Source organism: Calliopsis andreniformis, unplaced genomic scaffold (assembly GCF_051401765.1).
Source record: "Calliopsis andreniformis isolate RMS-2024a unplaced genomic scaffold, iyCalAndr_principal scaffold0022, whole genome shotgun sequence".
Classification (NCBI taxonomy): domain Eukaryota; kingdom Metazoa; phylum Arthropoda; class Insecta; order Hymenoptera; family Andrenidae; genus Calliopsis; species Calliopsis andreniformis.
Window position 1 is genome coordinate 501,534 of NW_027480432.1, and position 19,220 is coordinate 520,753.

The window sequence follows — 19,220 nt, forward strand, 5'->3', positions numbered from 1 at the left end:
GAGAATAGTTTCCAAGGATACCGGTATTAAGCAGCCGGAACAGCTGATATAATCTTGACTAGCGACATCTAGTCATTTCTCATACCACGAATCAACAGAGACGCACATTTATACTTTTGATTTATGATGGAATATTAGTCGAGGATTATCTCAAACTTGTGCTGTACCTGTTCGTGCTGTGAGGTCAGAAAAAGTGACAAAATATTTTTGCAGAATACATAACCAACGATGTCGAAGTTAGTAGGTGTCGACTTTGAAGTTTATGGCAGAGTACAAGGTAAGTAACCATTTTATCAAGAAAGAAACACTACAATACTAATCGCGAACTCTTTTTTTTTAAAGGAGTTTTCTTTAGAAAGGTAAGCTACATTTTTGAGGAATAAATATTCTTTAAATATGAACAATTGCTTCACGGTTCTCTGGATATGGAAGTGACATCTAGCGAAAGTAAACCATATTATGCAAGTACAAATTTTGGTGCTTAGGTGCATCGATAAATCGGATTTCTATACATTTCTTAAAATAAATGTCATGAACACATTTCAAAATTCTACTATATTTATCCGAAATTGTTTACTGTTTTGAATTGAATTTAGTATACCCAAAAGCGTGGCAAAGAATTAGGTTTAAAAGGATGGTGTATGAACACTGATAATGGCACAGTTGTTGGACGCATCGAAGGCGACAAACAAAAAGTCGAGGAAATGTAAGTTTTTCAAAGTAAACCTAGATTAAAACATCAATTCATCGGTTTGCATTAATATGTCTGATTCTCGTTCCAGGAAGAATTGGCTTCGTTATACTGGAAGTCCTCAGTCAGCTATTGATAAAGCAGAATTTCGGAACGAGAAGGAACTATCTCAATCTACGTTCACCGATTTCAATATAAAAAAATAAATCTTTCCTCCGTTTTACTTCTGAAATTCTTTAAGTTCCTTTCATAGTGTGACGATTTATTTAAAATTGTAAATTACATGTTATAATAAAAAAGTGTAAGATATCCGATTCGCTGTATTCGGTTCCCTATGGCATTGTCGCGAAAAAAGTGTTGAGGTCCCGTTACTGTAGTAACTCCTGCGTAGAATGCGGCAGCGACTTGCGCAAATGTTAAAGAATGCAGTATATACTATAGATATGTTATTGCACCTCAGACAGCATAATCTGACTAAGTTTGAACGGACAGCGTTGCAGACTTCGTACCAGTCCTATCAACTCCAACATCATTAGTTGTTGACCGCACACCGACGAGTACACTTCAAAACTTTCGCCTGACGATTGCTTCTCGTAGATGCGCCTGCACTCTGTAGTTCAGTTTCCCAGTAAACTGTTTACCTCGCGTTTAAAACACTTTTAATGTTACATGTATATCGCGACAATTCTAACAAACACAGTGTCTTTATGTAACTTTACGAGTGAAAATAAAATCTGAAAACATTAAAAACTCCATGTTCAAGGAATTTTTGAAAGCAAAAAGGCTTTATTAAAGAATAATTAAACAATATGACATTCCGATCTCAAAAGATAAAAAGAATTTAAAGGAGGACAAGTGAGTGAATAGCTTGAATAATTGACAATAACAATGAGGTGATTAATTAAAGGTGAAAGACTGGGATTGAGCAGTATGAGGTGCTTCAAAAGTTTTTTTCAGCACACTTGGCATCCGCAACAGGTAAGGCATGCACTACCATGGAAATGAATTGTTTCGTTCCATACATTTCTCACTTATGCATATCAGAAACAGGTCGTTAATTAATCGAATAAATAAAGATTAGCTGCATGTTTATTCGCATCACGTACAAGTTTTTTGGGCATACTGCAGTTGCTCACTTTGTCTCACAGCTCCTTGCGATCTTATCGTGCGCTACAATAATCACGAATGTATGAAAGATAATCGTGTTTTATTGCAGCTAACATGTCTGGAGGAAAAACCGATTCTCGACTCTATCCAAGAATGATGGTTCCGATCAAATTCTGAAATCAATTTTTTAGTCAATGGAATAACATTTTAAAGAACCTAAACAACGATGTTTTATGTATGTTCGTGTGGTTCTATATGTATATTTATCAGTTGCAAAAAATACGCCAATGAATAAGCGTTGACACGAATAATACGTGACACGCTCGGCAAAGGTATCCTTGAGCCTCTTTGAAAAGACAACTTTCATTCTCCAACACGTTCGGTAACTTCCATACTTTCACCTTTCAATCGAAATCACGTTCCTAATTAATCTCAGCAATAAGATCTTCGAAAGAAATTGTAGAAAATCGATATTTTCTTTTTTTTCTATTCCTGGATCGAGTAATCGACTGAAACTTCGAATTGATTCACGACAAGTTTGCAGTATCGTATTTTTCTTCTTGGGGTTAAATTTCGATGCAATCGATTGCAACAAACAATCCTGTCAACCGATTAGCCCAGCACAGATCTCGATTCGTTTTAGACAGAAATTACAAATCTATGGTTCACTACCTCGCTAAGCATGAGTCTCACCAGATTACGTAAGGTACGTTTAGTTATCATTTCTGGTGAGGTAGCTGCTGCATCCTCGAAACCTGTTGCGCATCTGCTCACGTAATCGTACATAAATTACATATTCTGTAGTTAGAAAACAGATTTATTTCAATTTTCGAATCGTCCTATCACGAGCCTTACTTCTATTATTAATTCTTAATTCACATCTGTGATTTAATGAACTTCGTCGTTTAAATTTTAATTTGGCAAGCATGTCTCGAGAGTAGGTGCTCTCAACTAGTCTAATGTTGGGGTAACGTGAACGAATTGTGAGATTACAGTATTCACATGGGAGCAACGATTCGATAATAAAAGATCAGGGGTCGGAGCTGATAAGGGCCGATAATAGGTTTCACTCGACATAACTGGCCAGTTCCTACGGCATCGTACGCGAGTAAACTACGACCTTTCTCGCCTTCTTCCTCCGCAGACTGAGATCTTGTTCATCCATTTATCTACTGTAATTACCGAAACACTTAAAATTGATAGCGATGACGAGTCGCTTGGTTACCTCTTAGTGATAAACGCGCACCGAAATGTACATTTTGTGAGACATGAAAATATGAACGACGGAACTCGTTCTAGCAGAAAGTATGGATACGCGTTCGAAAGTGTGAGTTGAAAATATTTTACTACTTCCTATTTGCTGTGCCAGCATCTTATTTTGCGTCAGTGAAATTTCTTTCAACGAATTTAAATAAGTATATTTAATTAAGAAATTGTACGGACAACATCTTGCGACTATATGAAAAAAACTTCATAATTCATTGACCACATCAATTCTCAACGCGACTTTCCACTGGAGGAACTAATGATTTGGTACGATATATAGACAGTAATAATACCATCACCGGGCTCCATATGGGACTACCCATTCTTGAACCAGGTCAGCAGCATGATGAATTTGGTTTATGGAACAGGACCTGATACCAAGCAGGATTTTTTCCCTTCCAAGAACCGAATTCCAGAAAATCACGTAATATATTTTCCACTTCCCTTTCCACCTGCATTCCACCTGAAATTTCGGTGCATTCACCTGCGTTCTTCGATTTACACGAGATTTTAATGCCGATTTTACAACGATCTCAGTAACCGTTGTCTGGAATTCTTTTTCTATTTTTCTTGATGTTCTAACCGAATTATGTAACTCAAAAAATAATCGTAAATTGTCTTTTTTATCTTCTCTTTTCTTTATACAAAGATTTGAAATTGTTACAACAAAGAAAAGGTATGAAAGACAAATGGTTGTTTGCATAATCCCGAATGATTGTGAAAGCCTGAGTAATTTAGAATAATTAGTTGCACTGAATGTATTTAGCAAATTGGCATACCGAATGCGTTCAGTGCTCACAAGTGTCGTACAGTGAATTTCTTTTGTATTCTTCTTGCGTCGCGAACTTGTACTCTTGTCGAATGTTTGCAAATACTATGCGTGTTATCTGTTCGATTTTTAGAATAAGTATAGCCCAAATTACTTCAATTTTTTCTTGCAAATATTATGTAAACCTTCGAAGGTGAAAATAATCAGCGTATTCGATCGTAACAACAAGGATAATATCTAACGTGACTTGGTTAACACATGGGAAACTGCGGTTAGGGAAACAAGTTCAACAAGTTCCGATCGAATAAACCGGATTTGAAACCACATTCAGAGGATCCATTTCTTTTAAATCGAGGAAAGAAAAAGACATTCCTTTCTCCGTAGTAACAAGTACTTTAAAAAATAGCAGTGTGCAAAACTTGCAGTGCGAATGATATAAAATTTTCTAATTTTTCACTTTATGGTTGAACAATTCTTGAACTCTTAACGTATCTTTAGATTAAACGAATGAAGTACTAATTAAACTTCTTACCAATTTCAATTTCAGATGGAGAGCCAATCACGATTTGAGTTGGCAAAAACAGAGATGAACAGCACAGAGGAGACGGAGTTGAGCGAAGTGAATATGTCACCAGCAACGAACAATGTCGCAACTTCGACAGCAGCACAACCCGGAAACATCCCTTGCAAGAACGGCGGGTGCAAGAGCTGGATGAGCAATGGTGAATCGCGACTCGAGAGTCCCTGGCATTTTCTCAAGACTGTTTTCCTCGTTTCTGTGATCGTTGCGCTGGTCGTGTGGGTAATCGTCTACACGCTCCTTACACAATACCGAATCTTGTGAGAACCGGACATGGATGCATATACAAATAAACAGAGGAAGAGTCGAGCTTTCTTCGCTCGACAGTGAATGGGAGAAATTTACAATTCGACTTTTTATGCGCTGCTTTCTGTGTCAGACATGAACACAGGAGGACATGATTCGATCGAGAAGATAAAGTTCTCTGGCTAGAGCGAAATCGATTGACAAAGAAAAATAATCTGCTAGATTATTGACAAATTGTTTCACGGTAGAATGATCCGTCCTTATGCAATGCAATATCAAATTTTTAAAAGTTTTATGATATTATTTCGTAAGTTGCAACGACAACAGTTAAAAATGTTTGCATTGACGAAGAGAAAATGTATTTCTAAACGATATGATCTGACTGTCGCGAAACTTTACGTAATGCCACAAGTGTTCCGCGACGTTTGTTTACACGATTATTCTCACATTTGTCGATCACGAGATGCCGTAACTTTTGCCAACGCGAAGCAGCGCTAGTCTTTAGTTTTTACATTTTCTCAAATTGGGTCGTGACTGTATATAACGTAAATATATTTGTGAATATTATGTACAAAACGAACGTTCGTTATTGCGTTTAAACATTACAAATTTTAGATATCATTCGACAAAAAGTACTCAACTATCTAGTATTGTAATTTTATAAACAACATCATTTTTTATTTAATGTTTGTACATTGTCGAATAAATTATAATCGTATATGTAGAACAGTCTTGTTTCTGCCCAAATAAATCAAAATTTGAGGATTCTACATGATCACAACTAGGTCACAAAACTGCTTCGACCGATAAAGGAAAGTATAGATAGGAATCTTCTGTCAATAACGATAGTCTCTATCAACAAAAATGACGAGGTGAAGTTGATTACGAATCGTAGTTTGAATATTGCCGCGAGTCGACGACAAATATATGACATTCTATGACAAAACGTGTTTCAGCGAGCGATGCGTCCTGAGAGAAACACGATCAAAATCCGATAACAGAAGGATTTTTATGGAGAAAGCGAAGGATAACACGCTCGAGGAGATCGAGGCTATAGCTTACACCTGGAGCGACGCGACATCGTTGTCCTCGAAAACGACATTCTATGCTCGTTACTCGTCTGACTCACCAAATATCAGCGAGACCTCTTGTATAATGTTCGCAAAGGTATTCCATTGGTATAATTCTGTAATGTCTTCTTCTTGGAAAGAGAAGATCGAAATTACGATAGAAGGAAATTTCAAAACATTAGTACTTATACGAAATAATTTTGCATTCACTTAATCTCCACGTATTTTGCAGCGCAAGAGATAGACCGAAGATCCTTGTACAGCGATTTATTGGCTCGATTTTTCTGCTAGATGCTTGTAGGATATAATACCCAATTGACAATCTGAAGCAAGAAAAGGAGAGAAAGATTGAGCGATACTTGGAGGACTTCCTGTCTCAGGTACGACAACCTGGACGTGGGATCTCCGAGCAAAAGGATTCTACAAAGGGTAAAGTACTTTGTTCTTAACAAGAGAACATTCCTGCATGGCATTATTTTCTGCTAACATCAGTGTGAAACTTTACTAAAGAAACCTTTAACGTACAGGAAGCGTCTTGACAAAAGGAAGTGCCGAAGTGATCGCTTCAACTAGCAACAGAAGCACGGATAGAAAGTTGACAAAATCGAAGAAACTGCAAGTGAGGGATAGCCGAAGTATAGCCATTGGACTGTCGACGCTCGATGGTCCTGGACCATCGAGACTCCACCCAGTCGATAAACCATACGAGCCTAGTAGAGGCAACTTAACAACTATTCAAGACGAATCTACGCAAATGCGTGGAAGTTTGAGCGCTGTGAGGCTGCATGGAAACGAAGACATCGATGATGGAGTAACTTATTGTTATGTTAATCGTAGTTTCGTCGTTCGACAGAGTATTCAGTAATGTTGAATGTGTTTTCAGTCTTCCCTGGCAGAGGAAGAAAGACGACCAAAATATGTTCTGGTTGGCTGGGACAATTTCCGTTCCAGAATGATGCTATTCCTACTGATTCTTCTTATTCTATGGGCAGTCATTTATTTCCCTCTTATTGGAATTTGACGCTTGGTATTAAATAGAAAACTAAAACAATCTTTTCTCGTGATTAAGTAGTTTGTTGCATTTCAACAGGGACACCCAATTATCAATTGTAACGTGAATATATGCGAAACAGTAAGTAAGTTTAAGCGGAATCTGATTACCGTATCGAGTTACTAATTTAAGTAGCTAATGTTTTACACATATTTTTGATATGAACATTTTCACACGAATTTGCTGTCACCATAAGAACTGGAACATGTAAATATGTACATAAGAAGTGTCAAGAATGTAAGAATGTTACTCATTACTTATTTCTAAATAAAAAGATTCTTCTTTAATAAAATAATCCTACAAATTTTTACTCGTTTAAAATCTTCTTATTCCTTGATCAGAGTCACTTTTATTTTCTCCGAAATGTGCAAGACATGGTCACCAAATAAAAAAACTTGTCTAAATGAGACTTACTAGCAACTGAAATTCATGAACGCAATAATCGACCATGAAATCAAGATCATGGGCTGACATCATACTTTTAAGAAGCTCGACAGTGATTTTCATCAATATTAAAGCCTGTTTGACCGTGCAACGACCTTAACCAGGGTCGAGTGAACGTGCCAATGAGAAGTAGGAAAGCATAATCGACTGGAGGCGGCTGAATCACTGGCTTCAGTTCGTCTTAATACGCCTACGTTGCGGCAACGTCTCGTTCTTCGATCGTATTTGCACGAGTAATTGAGATCACATCGATCCTAGGACGCTATAGGTGTCTCTCAAGGTAGATCATGAAAATAAGAAATGTGACAGTGTTTTTTGCAATACTTGCGCTGTCTCTTGTCGTCGGTAAGTAGACCAATATTTGCTTTTTCTTGGAAATAGTATTTCTAACGTTTCAAAGAGATTCTCATAGAAAAAACTTACTCTACATCCAATTTCGTTTTTAATAACGTTAAGAAAGAGGAGGAAAAAGATTCTAGAAAACATTAATCAGAGAAGTGAAAGGAAGGCTTTCCGTTTACTGTTGAATTGCTAGTCTTTTTGTTCGTAACTATTGCAAAAAAGAAAGTAATTTGAACATGCTGGAAAAGTTTAGATTAGTTTTTATAGCCCTTATTAGGGTTAAGTTAATCGACGTATTTCTAGAATTATTAATAGGCACAAAAATGAAATCGGCAAAAACATCCTCAGTATCAAGCAACAGTATTATGAAATTATTGCACAGTAATATGTTAATATGTAACCGTTCTTTAAAAGAAATTTATGTTATCTCTCATCAAATGACCAGACTACGTAATTCTCGTATTCTGAACATTCAACTATATTTAATCCTTTTTTCTTATATCGTCAAGGTTATCGTAAGTTCAATCTTGCTTATAGACGAACGTACTCGTATAATCGAAAACTTTGACGAAAACTGTCGAGTAAAGAAGCGATGAGAAAAGAAATGGTGCTGCACTCATTATCATTAACTTTTCAAATCATTAATATTATCTCCTCTTCGAATACACAAACTGATGCATTGTTATTTGACCTAATTGTTCGATATCATGAAAAGAAATTGATAGGACGATGCTGAATCCACCAACAAAGTATACTTAGAAAAGATGGTCTTGTAAAATGTGTTGTTCCATAATTCATTAACGCGTACACGGGTCACAATGACTTTCAGTGGACGTTGAGGCAGGATGGAAATTTTGGAAGAAGGACAAAGACAAGACCACCACTACAACTACAACGATCGCACCAAGTACAACTGTTGCTCCAACTAGTGCCAAGCCAGCAGGTAGCCTAAACAATGTAGGACCGGCTGTCATTGGTGCAGGTGATCCTGGCTTGGCTATTGGAGTTACTTCCACTGGAGAAAATATACGAAATAATGCACGGCCTAGTAAACCGAATCCAGGAACAGAAGTTGGCCTTGACATATCGCTACCGAAACCGGGTAAACCAGGGTTGGGTGGTAATACTGGACAAGGTTACAGAGAATGGGCCGCAGACCTTACTGGTGCCGGAGAACCCGGAAGACAACCACCTAAACCACCTTCGCAAGGACCTGTACTAACTGGTGGAGGTAAATTAATTCACTAATGGCTATAAACCTGTATCTAAATTTGAATTTACCTGTTGGTTTTACAGGTTCGAAACCAACATCACCTACTTCAAACACACCGCAATCGCAAGCAACAGGTACGATTAGATTTTTTAACAATGTGAAAGACAAAGTGCCGAACACTTGTGCAATGACTAACACTGTTTTTAATTGAAAGGCACGAAACCAGCTTCTGTACCAGGAGGAGCACCTGTGCAACCTCAAGCGCCAGGTATGATAATGGTCTGCTCTACAAAAAGATAGTCTAGATCTTAGGCTCTACTATTTGACTAATGGAAATATATTTTTTCTCTTCAGGCGCTAAACCAGCAACACCTGTAGTTACTCCTGCGCCACGACCTCAATCTCAGCCTCAACCTCAGAGACCATCGCAAACTCAACCACAATTGCCAGGTCTGAATTCATATGTATACTTGAACCTCTTAGCTTTTTTCTCAGCGTTTCAATTCGTAATATTATTTTGAAGGAGCACCTGCAGTAACCCCTAAACCAGTCGTTGCTCCGATAGCGACCCAACCACCTTCTGGACAACCAGGGCGTGACGGTACTTATGTTTCCACATTACATGTCGGTACTTTAAAACCCTCGACTGCAACAACACCGGCCCCCAGTAGACCAGGAAGCCCTGGTTTGCCTGGAAGAACTTGGGCGGATGTAGCATCTGGGGGTAGTAGACCCAATTCGCCTACGCCTTCTCCAAGACAGTCAGGATATCCCAATCAACCAGGTACATCACGAAACAGATATGTGACACATTCTTCCTGATTGTGAGCAATGAATCTAAATCTGAGGTTATTTGAACGATTTAGGAGGACAGATTCAATCGAGGCCACAAACACCAACTCAACCAGGACAATCCAGACCATCTACAGGAGCAATAGCTGCCGGGGGTGCACTTGCAGGTGGTGCGATTGCAGGCGGTGCACTCGCAGGTGCAGCCGCAACAGGAACATTAGATTCAACGAAAAAGTATTCTAGCAACCCTACTTACAGCAAAGGAAACACCATCACAGACGAAGATCTGGAGAAGCTTTCCGAGGCTCTCTTTATCAAGGATAACAACAATGCGAATAGATACATTACGCTAAATCTACAAAAGCAAACGACAAGCAGCAGCACAGCTGACGAAGCACCGCAACCGTAAGTTTGCAAACATAAATTACGGAACTACCAATTTTTCTTCAACTACACGAACGTTTAAAATACGCAGATTGTTCACGGTGAACGAGGAAGCATTCCAGGGGCCCACAATACAAAAAGTTATAACAATCTACGACAATTACCAACCAGATACGAATGTAAACGAACACATAAGTCCGCTGCAAAGACAGGAAGAAAGTCTCTTAGTCGACACTTTCCTTAGTACAAACGTGATGTCTGCTGCTATGAGGTTCTTGGCAGATAAAGAACGCGTTCGTAAGGATTACTACGAATACAAGGACACTTTAAGGAAGCTATGGTTCAACCTATTTTCCCGTGGCCAAGGAAAAATTGGTAGCTCGGGATTTGAGCATGTTTTCATGGCGGAACTTAAAAATGCTGCCACAGGTACAGAAGTAGTTGGCCTGCATAACTGGATCTATTATAGCAAACAAGAAGCAAGCGGGAAAGTGGACTACAATGGTTACCTGAAGAAAGTTGATCTGGGAAACGTAAGATCTTTGTTTATTAATATAGAATCGACATACTCTCTCTTAATTGTCTACTTCAAATCATTGGCTACGTACGTATGGAATTGTTTATTTTTTTCAGAAAGCTTCTATCGTCAAGATACGTACGAAATACAATGGATATGATAAACCCGTGACTACGATTTTTGTGGGAACTTCTCCCGAATTAGAAATGGCATTGTACACGGTATGTTTCTACGCACGACCAGATGGTAACTGTCCAGTGTCTCTGGGAGGAACAAAATTCAATATTGTTACATATAAGTTCAAGTACAGAGGGAACGACATCGTAGGAACTGCGTATCCTGACATATAAATCATTTTAAAAAATAACTATAATCTAGAGTTGACCATATGTGTTTGTACAATTACGTAAAACAATAAAATTACATTTTGTGTTAGTTGATAATTGTGAAATAATGTGCTAGTGTAATCTCTTGTAAATTCGTATTCAGGTTTAAACCAAGAGAGGAACTTTAATCCCAAATTAATATAATTTGCACAAGTCACTGTGTGCAATTGTTATTAACAATATGTGTACCAGAAATTGTTGCTGAGATGATTATTTTATGGAAAATATCAATTTTTCACAAAATACTGCTTGTTAGATCAATCTCGAAATTCCTACCATCTGAAGAACTTTTCTGATTGGTTCCTCATCATCCCCGAGAGAGTATAAATACCCCGGCAGGAGCACAAGGGTCTCATTCGTCGCGGATCCTCCGGCGGGTGCGGACCTTCCTCGGGGTCTTGGGCCACCCTGGACACCAGCGACCACTGGTTGTCCTGGACTCCCGTGACCACTGGTCATCCTGGACTCCCTTGACCAGTGAGCAGTTAGCAAATGACCACTGGTCATCCTGGACCACCGGTAAGATTTTGCTCAAATTTTCAATTTATTTCTTCTGTTACCCCCATTTTTTATGTATCCCGCCCCATTACAGACCCTAAGATTACAATTTCTGTGTTTATAACCAATAAAATCTGGATTCAGTGGAATGCAATTAATATTTCTATTTCCTGCACTTGTCTTTTATTCATATCTTTGGCTTGCTAGTTTTAAGTTTAGACTGTAAGACTTTTGTAAAGGGCGTATGTATCTAAATATTTTGTAGTAATCTAAGGTTAAAGTTCCTTCCATGGTTTATGGCTGAGTACGAATTTACAAATTTTACTGACTTTTGTACCTGACTTGCGTACGATTTCTAAAGCTACCGTTCGGAAATGTAGAAGCATAAAATTCCATAATATATGTTTATCCTGTACGTCATCGGTGCTCCACAGACTGGGGACGGAGAAAATACATTGGATGATGGATCTATCCTATACTTCGTCGGTGGTATTATCTACGCGTTGGCAATCTCAAATAAACAGATAACATTGAATACTGTGAGCGAAAGGGGGGAGGAGGAGCTATAAGCGTATCGAGAGAATCAGGATGAGACTGCCAGTTGATTCACAGATTTTGCAACAAAGAACAATATGTACACGATTCTACGAACATTTCGCAAACAGAAACAGTCACATTTTCACTGGATAAAGAATAATCAACTAGTTCCCAGATGTATTCCTTATCGACAGAGTACCCCAGTACAATCATATCACAGCGAAAATGGTGTTTATGGATACAGACCAAGAATGCAGCGAGAATTGGAAGGTATTCCGAACTTAGATGTTTGAATTATACGATAAAAATTTATCCCATAAAAAAAGGTAGCCAATATTTAAAGAAGTATACATTAGAGTTAATGATAATCAGTGACATTGCTTTTAGAAATTGTCACAAAAATTGACATTCCATAAAGAATAAGAGTAATATTCCATAAAGAAAGAAAAATAAAATAAAAGAAATTGTACATTAGGACTTACTGATGTTACGATGAAAATATCCGCGTGATGTCGCTGACGTTCCCTAACGTTTCAGCTGTATGAATTACATTCACAAACCAGTTACACAAAAGTAAGGTTTTATGAAAGAACTAATCATTACCTCGTTAATATATTTGATTCTTAAATTTCACAACCTCGAATAAAGAAAATCCAGCACAGAATACACTACTCACAACATGTTATTCACGATATATCGTTCGTCGCTTTGAACACGATGACAACGCGCGTTCACTCTCTCCTCGGTGGGACGCAACTGTTTAAGATTCACATGAGGTCATATCACTATTGCGCATGCGCGGTAAATTCAAATTAGAAGCTAGTTAAGAATTTGCTATTAGTTAAAGCTTGGATATAATTATTTGTATATCAATTGAAAAGAATTTTAACTCAATTATATCGCTCTTATAAAAAAATAAAAACATAATTGTATTATTTGCAAGTATAAATAATTACAGTGTATTACTTTCTGTATGTTTATAGTGCCAAAAGAATATTTGGAAATACGATCAAAAAACAGCAATTTCTACAGAATGGTTAGCGCTTACAGAGAATTTGGTCATAAACAAGCCAATATAGATCCTATTTCACCCACACAGTCTGTTCCTTTGGCAGAGTTAAATTTACAAAGATTTGGTCTTCAATTAGAAAATAAAGTATCATTCAAAGGAATTCTTTCGATGGAAAAGGAGGAAGGAACTGTAGAAGAAGCCTTAAAATTTCTCAATAACACGTATAGTAGTACAATAGGTTTCGAATTTAGCTACTTAGAGGTATTAAATGCTTAACATCTACATAAAATTTAAAAGTCCTTTTTAAGTGTTTTTCCTTAAAAAGAAACCAAAATTTATGTTTATACAGACTGAAGAAGAGAGAGAATGGTTCGCGAAAACTGTAGAAAACGATATGGCAGATATCTTAACGAATGAAACGCGAGCGGCTATTGCAACAGAAATGCTTAAAAGTCAAGCTTTTGATAACTTTCTGGCCATTAAATTTGTAAGCTTAAAAAGATACGGAGGTGAGGGTGCCGAGAGCATGATGGCTTTCTTCCATGAGTTTTTCAAATTGTGTGCATACGGTAAACGTTAAGGATTCACATTTTCTTCATCCCACCCCCGCTAATTCTGCTAGAATATTCTAAACAGTATACTTTATTTACAGATGACTTAAAATACATAGTGCTTTGTATGCCTCATCGAGGTCGACTAAATCTTCTCACAGGTATGCTGAACTTTCCACCAGAAAAACTATTTCGCAAGCTGCGAGGATTTTCCGAATTTCCCGACGGCACAAACACTACAGGTGACGTAATTAGTCATCTAGTTTCCTCCACTGATCTTCATATCAAAGGAAGAGAACTCCACGTAACGATGTTACGAAATCCCTCGCATCTAGAGGCTGTGAATCCCATTTCCATGGGGAAAACTCGAGGAATAATGCAAGTTATGAAAGACGGGGCTTACAATGACGATGAACAATCACAATGGAGTGATAAAGTGTTAAATATTCAAGTAAACTAAATTCTTATCTAATCGGATACTTAAAATTTGAACTGTTCTCGATTCGAATGGAAAGAAATATTTAAATTATGTCAAGTTTAAGCAACCTAAATAAAGACAGCGTCCCACATTTATTTCAGGTCCACGGAGACGCAGCTTATGCTGCTCAAGGTGTTGATCAAGAATGTCTGGCCCTATCTGGCGTTCCCCATTTTGAGATAGGCGGAACTGTTCATCTAGTCGTCAACAATCAACTTGGTTTTACAACTCCAGCTTCCAGAGGAAGATCCTCGAGATATTGCACCGATCTGGCGAAGATGATCTCTTCTCCGGTGATTCATGTAAATGGAGATTACCCTGAGGTACATTATATATACTTTCTTTCAACTATCCTTCAATAGATATATGTAGAGTAAATTATTAGAGCGCAAATCGATCGTAGATGGTTGTACGAGCCACTAGAATAGCTTTCAAGTACCAACGGAGGTTCAGAAAGGATGTCTTCGTAGATCTGAATTGCTTCAGAAGATGGGGTCATAATGAATTGGACGACCCATCCTTCACGAACCCTGTTATTTACAAAATTATACAGAATCGTTCGTAAGTATACGTACTAAGTAACTTTATTTTTATAAATTCTCAAAATAATCTTTCGATTTTATTTAGATCAGTACCTGACCAATACTTAAAAGAATTAGTGGAAGCTAACGTCCTTTCTATGAAGAAAGCTAAAACCATTACTGAGAAACATAATGCGTGGTTGAGTCAAGCTTTAAAAGAAGTTGACAATTACATACCGCAACCTACGTACTTTTCAGGCCTGTGGAAGGGAATACAACAAGCCGACGCAAATGTGACACAATGGGAAACAGGGGTCAATTTAAATCTATTGAAACTCATTGCTGAAAAAAGCGTGAACGTCGAAAATGACACGGTGAGAATACGTTGTATATTAATTTCATAAACGTAATACATTAAACTTTTTTCGTTAAACTGTGCCATAGCTAATTCATCTGCAATTGATGAAAAGTCACATTCTGTCACGATTAAACAAAATTAACAGCGGAGATCATTTGGACTGGGCCACTGCTGAAGCACTGGCCATTGGATCTTTGCTGTACCAGGGTTACAATGTGAGAATAAGTGGGCAGGATGTGGGTAGAGGAACATTTTCCCATAGACATGCCATGCTTGTTGATCAATCTACTGGAGGTAATTGAAATCTACACTGATAGACTGAATTTTCTAATTAATACTTAATGTTGCCTTTAGATATACATATTCCCCTAAATTCAATGGTTGAGGGTCAAACAGGAAAACTAGAGTTAGCTAATAGTATTTTATCTGAAGAAGCAGTTCTGGGCTATGAATATGGTATAAGTGTAGCTTCACCAACCACTCTGACCATTTGGGAGGCACAGTTTGGAGACTTCTTTAATGGAGCACAGATCATTATTGATACATTTGTTACTAGTGGAGAAGCAAAGTGGATGTTAAGCAGCGGTTTGACTATACTTTTGCCACATGGATATGATGGTGCTGGTCCTGAACACAGTTCTTGTAGGATAGAGAGATTTTTACAACTCACAGATAGTAAAGAAGACAAGCCTGATGGTGACAATGTTAATATGCATGTAGTAAACCCTACAAATCCAGCCCAATACTTTCATCTACTTAGAAGACAAGTACAGTATTGAATTTTATATTCTAACTTATTACTTCATTATAAGTTACTAATATTTATTTTTTTAAGATGGTAAGAAACTTCCGTAAACCACTAGTGATAATAGCTCCAAAGATATTACTTCGTCACACGGCAGCAACATCATCACTGGCAGAGATGGGACCACAAACTAGGTTTAAGAGCGTTATAGGTATGTCATGAAAAAATGAAGCATCTGTGTATCCGTATTCTAATAAAGTCAATGAATGTCTCATAGGAGATAAACAAGCGGACGTATCAGATGTGACAAAAGTGATTCTAGTGAGCGGAAAACATTATTATGCGTTAAACAATTACAGAAATAGCACAGAACAAAAGAACGTGGCAATCATTAGGCTAGAAAGTTTATGTCCCTTTCCAATTCAAGAATTATTACAAGAGATCGATGGCTACAATCACGCAAAAAGTAAGTGCTAGCATATAATTTTTTTATATCATTGTAAAGAAATGTATTTTATAGCTTTTATATGGAGTCAAGAAGAACCACAAAACATGGGCGCATGGAGCTTCGTAAAGCCTCGCTTCGAAAATTTATGCGGTAGACCAGTGAGTGAACCTTAATCTAAAATTTACTTTTCTATTACTTATGTTGCACTTTTATGAAAATATGGTTATAACACAGTTGAAGTATTGCGGTCGTAAACCTATGGCTGCACCAGCTGTTGGTGAAGGACAATTGCATCAACAAGAAGCTCAGGAAGTCATTGTTAAACCTTTTACTTGGAAATAATATCAGATCTACTTTCTTACTTCAAGTTTAAGATACATGCAATACCAATACAATTTTTTATTTAAATAACAAATAGATTTTATAGAAGCTCACTGTACTTTATTTTATTTGCACACATAATTTAATCATCACATTTATCTATATAAAGAAATACCCGGTAATAGTTACGTTTTTTATCCCAAATATAGTTATGCGAAACGATCTACTACCTTTTTTAATTTTTTTTTCCTATATATTTTTTATTTGTTTAAATATAATTGGACACATTTTTAACATTACTCTACACTTCTCAATAACACTAATTATTTACATGGTTTTGGACGATCATTAATACACTGATTTAGTGTTAGTGTACTGTGAATTGTTAATATTTTAAAAATATATATTTATTGTTCTGCTTTTAGCACTAATCAAATACGATTTTCTTCATCTTCTCTAGTGAGACTATGTTAAATTTTTTATATTTTAAGTAATATTTTTACCATTATATTAAAACAAAATATATTTTCTAAACAGTTTGTTTCCATAAAAATTATCAATGGAATTGATGGAATGGAAAAAGAAAAATTTACCTTATCTAGATTCTATTAATGCAGTCAATCGTTATTAATGCCCTCTGCATCCAATCGTTCATGTTCCTTCTTCACAAGACCCTTCAACTCTTCCTAGGAAGAGATAAATTTAAATAAATGTCAATTAATCTGTATAAAATTGAACAATATTTAAAAAATCGAAACATACTCCCCAGCCCAATTTTTCAGCTAGTAATTGACAACCAGTATCACAATCACCCAACCAGGCAACATCGCGACCGCCACATCGTGAATCAAACACTAAACCTTGTCGTAGTCCAACAATCCGCGACAGAATACTTAACGTTCCCACCTTTTCTTTGTTGATAAGCAGACGCGGGCAATTAGAGCGTACTCTTGAATGCAAAATTAAAGCTTCATTGAACTTAGTTACAAAATAAATTGTAAATAATTTATTGTTTAATAATAAATACCTATCCACTAATGATGCAAAAGGCTGGACAACCAGACTTGACCCCATAATTATTAAGAGATCTGCCTGTGGGAAATCCTGATCAATAAGATAATGAAAACGTTCGGGTAAGTTTTCTCCAAAAAATACTATATCAGGTTTTACTACACCTTCATTGCATTCTTCACATTTTGGTACTATACTTTCAATCATTTTTTCTAAAAATAAGTAATATACGTATATTTTATGTAATAACATATTTTACATAATTTCAAATAACTTCAAAAATATAAAAATTCATACCTTTCATCCATGAAAGACTATATGGTGCTCTACATTTAAGGCAATGACCTGTATGAAATGTTCCATGAGCTTCTACTAACTTTGAAAGATCTAAACCAGCCATACGTTCTAATGTATCAATATTTTGTGTATAATGTCTCAACAGCAGCCCCTTTTCCCATAGAAGACGAATAAAATAATGGCACGGGGTAGGTTTAAAACCTTCTTTAATTAATTCTCTTGCAAGCATAAAAAATGGCTCTGGATTTTCTTTAAAGAAGTCTAATTCAAAAATTGCTTGTGGATGAGGCAAGTTATATTTGTCTAAATTATGATATAGTCCACTTGATGGAGACCGAAAATCAGGAATTCCTGCAGCTAAAAATATTAAAAAATTGTAATAAATGATTTAAAAAGATATTCATCTATAATTTAAATGTAAAGATACTTTGAAAAACTTACATGTGGAGATACCAGCTCCAGCCATTGTAATAATTTTACAATTTTCATTTCCTTTAATATATTCTACTATACCATCTAAACTAAGTTCAGATAAAACTTTTTGCTGTGGTTGTCCACTACATTCTGAAGAATCATAAAACCTCAATTTTTTAGCCAAATATTTACGAAGTTTCTCCATATCAGAATCTTCTACCTCTTCTTGCTCTGATGAACTACTCACTGAATCATTATCTGGTTTTTTCTCTAATACAAATAAATAGTGCTTTCTTTAATATCTGATTAAAAAAATAATGGAGAAAATATCTAATTTTTAATGCTATAATTCCACTCTTTTATAGATAACTTAACCTATTTCAGAATCAGGTTAGACATAGCTTAGTGTTAAGCACGCTAATCTGAGCTTATCTAATATAAATGAAATACGTAATTACCTAAAGAAGTACAAACTAAATAGCAATTATCTTATGACTTGTTATTGTGTAATAAATTGATATGTAGAATTGAGAAATCGTAACTGTAAACTACTCACGTTATATTGAAGAAAATTATACAAAATTATAACAAGTTATATGAAAAAATCTAATACAAATGATATATAAAAAAATTGGTGCCATATTAAACAAATGACATTTAAAATCCATTACCATTTTCCGTGCCTTCACTGTGTTCGGACATATTTTTATGTTTATATAATTCTTCCAAAGGGTTTTAGCAGAAATTTATGTAAATTACAAACGTAGCACTGAAGTACACTGTAAGATATCGCTTGAATACAATTAGCACTAAATAAAACTAGCTACTGAACATCTAATTCGTATTTGATTAAAATTTGCATGTACGTATGTCGAATAAAACAGCTTTGCGGCCTTGTAAATAAGTATATATACTACATATACCTATTATGCTTCATCCTTGAGTAATGTTTTTAGTAATATAATCATTATACTTTTTTCAACCACTTTTAACGATCATTGTAAATAAAAACGTCATGAAAATTACATTTGGAATCGATTCTAGTGACATCTAGAGTCTACTTTTGGATAAGTACTACCTAATGATAGGATATAAACTTTTAATGGTGGGAGTGTCATGTTTTTAATTTGCGAATTTAAAAACTGAAATTTTATGATTCAAGTATACGTCA

The 19,220-nt window shown here is 36.2% G+C and overlaps 5 protein-coding genes and 1 long non-coding RNA gene across 11 annotated transcripts; 5 read left to right on the top strand and 1 right to left on the bottom strand.

Annotated features, from left to right (window-relative positions):
* The first annotated feature begins 68 nt into the window (after positions 1-68).
* LOC143187352 (acylphosphatase-1) lies at positions 69-1,005 on the top strand. The gene is made up of 4 exons (XM_076391514.1): positions 69-277; positions 343-359; positions 597-706; positions 783-1,005. The coding sequence occupies exons 1-4, from the start codon at positions 229-231 to the stop codon at positions 895-897; spliced, it is 291 nt and encodes a 96-aa protein (XP_076247629.1). The 5' UTR covers positions 69-228; the 3' UTR covers positions 898-1,005.
* A 125-nt stretch (positions 1,006-1,130) lies between these two features.
* LOC143187351 (uncharacterized) lies at positions 1,131-4,681 on the top strand. 3 transcript variants are annotated; one of them, XM_076391510.1, is made up of 3 exons: positions 2,871-3,125; positions 3,345-3,398; positions 4,381-4,681. In XM_076391510.1, the coding sequence occupies exons 1-3, from the start codon at positions 3,075-3,077 to the stop codon at positions 4,675-4,677; spliced, it is 402 nt and encodes a 133-aa protein (XP_076247625.1). In that variant the 5' UTR covers positions 2,871-3,074; the 3' UTR covers positions 4,678-4,681. The 3 variants fall into 3 exon arrangements, with proteins under 3 accessions (XP_076247628.1, XP_076247625.1, XP_076247627.1); XM_076391513.1 differs by lacking the exons at positions 2,871-3,125; positions 3,345-3,398 and adding an exon at positions 1,131-1,669; XM_076391512.1 differs by lacking the exon at positions 3,345-3,398 and having other exon boundaries at positions 2,877-3,125.
* Sirt2 (Sirtuin 2) lies at positions 1,820-19,074 on the bottom strand. Of its 3 annotated transcripts, none has more exons than XM_076391508.1 (7): positions 18,721-19,074; positions 18,077-18,319; positions 17,636-17,992; positions 17,355-17,550; positions 17,090-17,276; positions 16,921-17,013; positions 1,820-1,971 (listed from the first exon to the last, which is right to left on the bottom strand). In XM_076391508.1, the coding sequence occupies exons 1-6, from the start codon at positions 18,749-18,751 to the stop codon at positions 16,945-16,947; spliced, it is 1,083 nt and encodes a 360-aa protein (XP_076247623.1). In that variant the 5' UTR covers positions 18,752-19,074; the 3' UTR covers positions 1,820-1,971; positions 16,921-16,944. The 3 variants fall into 3 exon arrangements, with proteins under 3 accessions (XP_076247623.1, XP_076247622.1, XP_076247624.1); XM_076391507.1 differs by lacking the exon at positions 1,820-1,971 and having other exon boundaries at positions 16,367-17,013; positions 18,721-18,828; positions 18,973-19,019; XM_076391509.1 differs by lacking the exon at positions 1,820-1,971 and having other exon boundaries at positions 16,371-17,013; positions 18,973-19,050.
* Positions 5,571-6,150, top strand: LOC143187353 (uncharacterized). Its single transcript, XR_013003189.1, has 2 exons — positions 5,571-5,826; positions 5,962-6,150. It is a non-coding gene; the product is annotated as an uncharacterized LOC143187353 (long non-coding RNA).
* Positions 7,416-11,103, top strand: LOC143187348 (uncharacterized). Its single transcript, XM_076391506.1, has 9 exons — positions 7,416-7,569; positions 8,396-8,797; positions 8,863-8,913; positions 8,994-9,047; positions 9,134-9,229; positions 9,303-9,563; positions 9,646-9,976; positions 10,047-10,488; positions 10,589-11,103. The coding sequence occupies exons 1-9, from the start codon at positions 7,512-7,514 to the stop codon at positions 10,820-10,822; spliced, it is 1,929 nt and encodes a 642-aa protein (XP_076247621.1). The 5' UTR covers positions 7,416-7,511; the 3' UTR covers positions 10,823-11,103.
* Positions 11,970-16,440, top strand: LOC143187347 (2-oxoadipate dehydrogenase complex component E1). Of its 2 annotated transcripts, XM_076391505.1 has the most exons (13): positions 11,970-12,163; positions 12,877-13,166; positions 13,255-13,474; positions 13,558-13,907; positions 14,036-14,257; positions 14,338-14,495; positions 14,562-14,829; positions 14,900-15,107; positions 15,168-15,580; positions 15,649-15,769; positions 15,836-16,024; positions 16,079-16,164; positions 16,241-16,440. In XM_076391505.1, the coding sequence occupies exons 1-13, from the start codon at positions 11,989-11,991 to the stop codon at positions 16,346-16,348; spliced, it is 2,808 nt and encodes a 935-aa protein (XP_076247620.1). In that variant the 5' UTR covers positions 11,970-11,988; the 3' UTR covers positions 16,349-16,440. The 2 variants fall into 2 exon arrangements, with proteins under 2 accessions (XP_076247620.1, XP_076247619.1); XM_076391504.1 differs by lacking the exon at positions 11,970-12,163 and having other exon boundaries at positions 13,137-13,480.
* Positions 19,075-19,220: the final 146 nt, after the last annotated feature.

Excerpts from the sequence above, each read along its gene's own strand:
- LOC143187347 (XM_076391505.1), top strand. The coding sequence starts at position 11,989 with ATGTACACGATTCTACGAACATTTCGCAAACAGAAACAGTCACATTTT. Across the intron at positions 13,908-14,035 it reads ATAAAGTGTTAAATATTCAA|GTCCACGGAGACGCAGCTTA; the intron begins GTAAACTAAATT and ends CATTTATTTCAG. Across the intron at positions 14,496-14,561 it reads AAAATTATACAGAATCGTTC|ATCAGTACCTGACCAATACT; the intron begins GTAAGTATACGT and ends GATTTTATTTAG.
- Sirt2 (XM_076391508.1), bottom strand. The coding sequence starts at position 18,751 with ATGTCCGAACACAGTGAAGGCACGGAAAATG. Across the intron at positions 18,320-18,720 it reads CAGTGAAGGCACGGAAAATG|AGAAAAAACCAGATAATGAT; the intron begins GTAATGGATTTT and ends TATTTGTATTAG. Across the intron at positions 17,277-17,354 it reads TTTGCATCATTAGTGGATAG|AGTACGCTCTAATTGCCCGC; the intron begins GTATTTATTATT and ends TTTGCATTCAAG.
- LOC143187351 (XM_076391510.1), top strand. The coding sequence starts at position 3,075 with ATGAACGACGGAACTCGTTCTAGCAGAAAGTATGGATACGCGTTCGAA. Across the intron at positions 3,126-3,344 it reads ATGGATACGCGTTCGAAAGT|ACAGTAATAATACCATCACC; the intron begins GTGAGTTGAAAA and ends TACGATATATAG. Across the intron at positions 3,399-4,380 it reads ACTACCCATTCTTGAACCAG|ATGGAGAGCCAATCACGATT; the intron begins GTCAGCAGCATG and ends TTTCAATTTCAG.
- LOC143187348 (XM_076391506.1), top strand. The coding sequence starts at position 7,512 with ATGAAAATAAGAAATGTGACAGTGTTTTTTGCAATACTTGCGCTGTCT. Across the intron at positions 9,230-9,302 it reads AACTCAACCACAATTGCCAG|GAGCACCTGCAGTAACCCCT; the intron begins GTCTGAATTCAT and ends ATTATTTTGAAG. Across the intron at positions 9,977-10,046 it reads GCTGACGAAGCACCGCAACC|ATTGTTCACGGTGAACGAGG; the intron begins GTAAGTTTGCAA and ends TAAAATACGCAG.
- LOC143187352 (XM_076391514.1), top strand. The coding sequence starts at position 229 with ATGTCGAAGTTAGTAGGTGTCGACTTTGAAGTTTATGGCAGAGTACAA. Across the intron at positions 707-782 it reads AAACAAAAAGTCGAGGAAAT|GAAGAATTGGCTTCGTTATA; the intron begins GTAAGTTTTTCA and ends TTCTCGTTCCAG.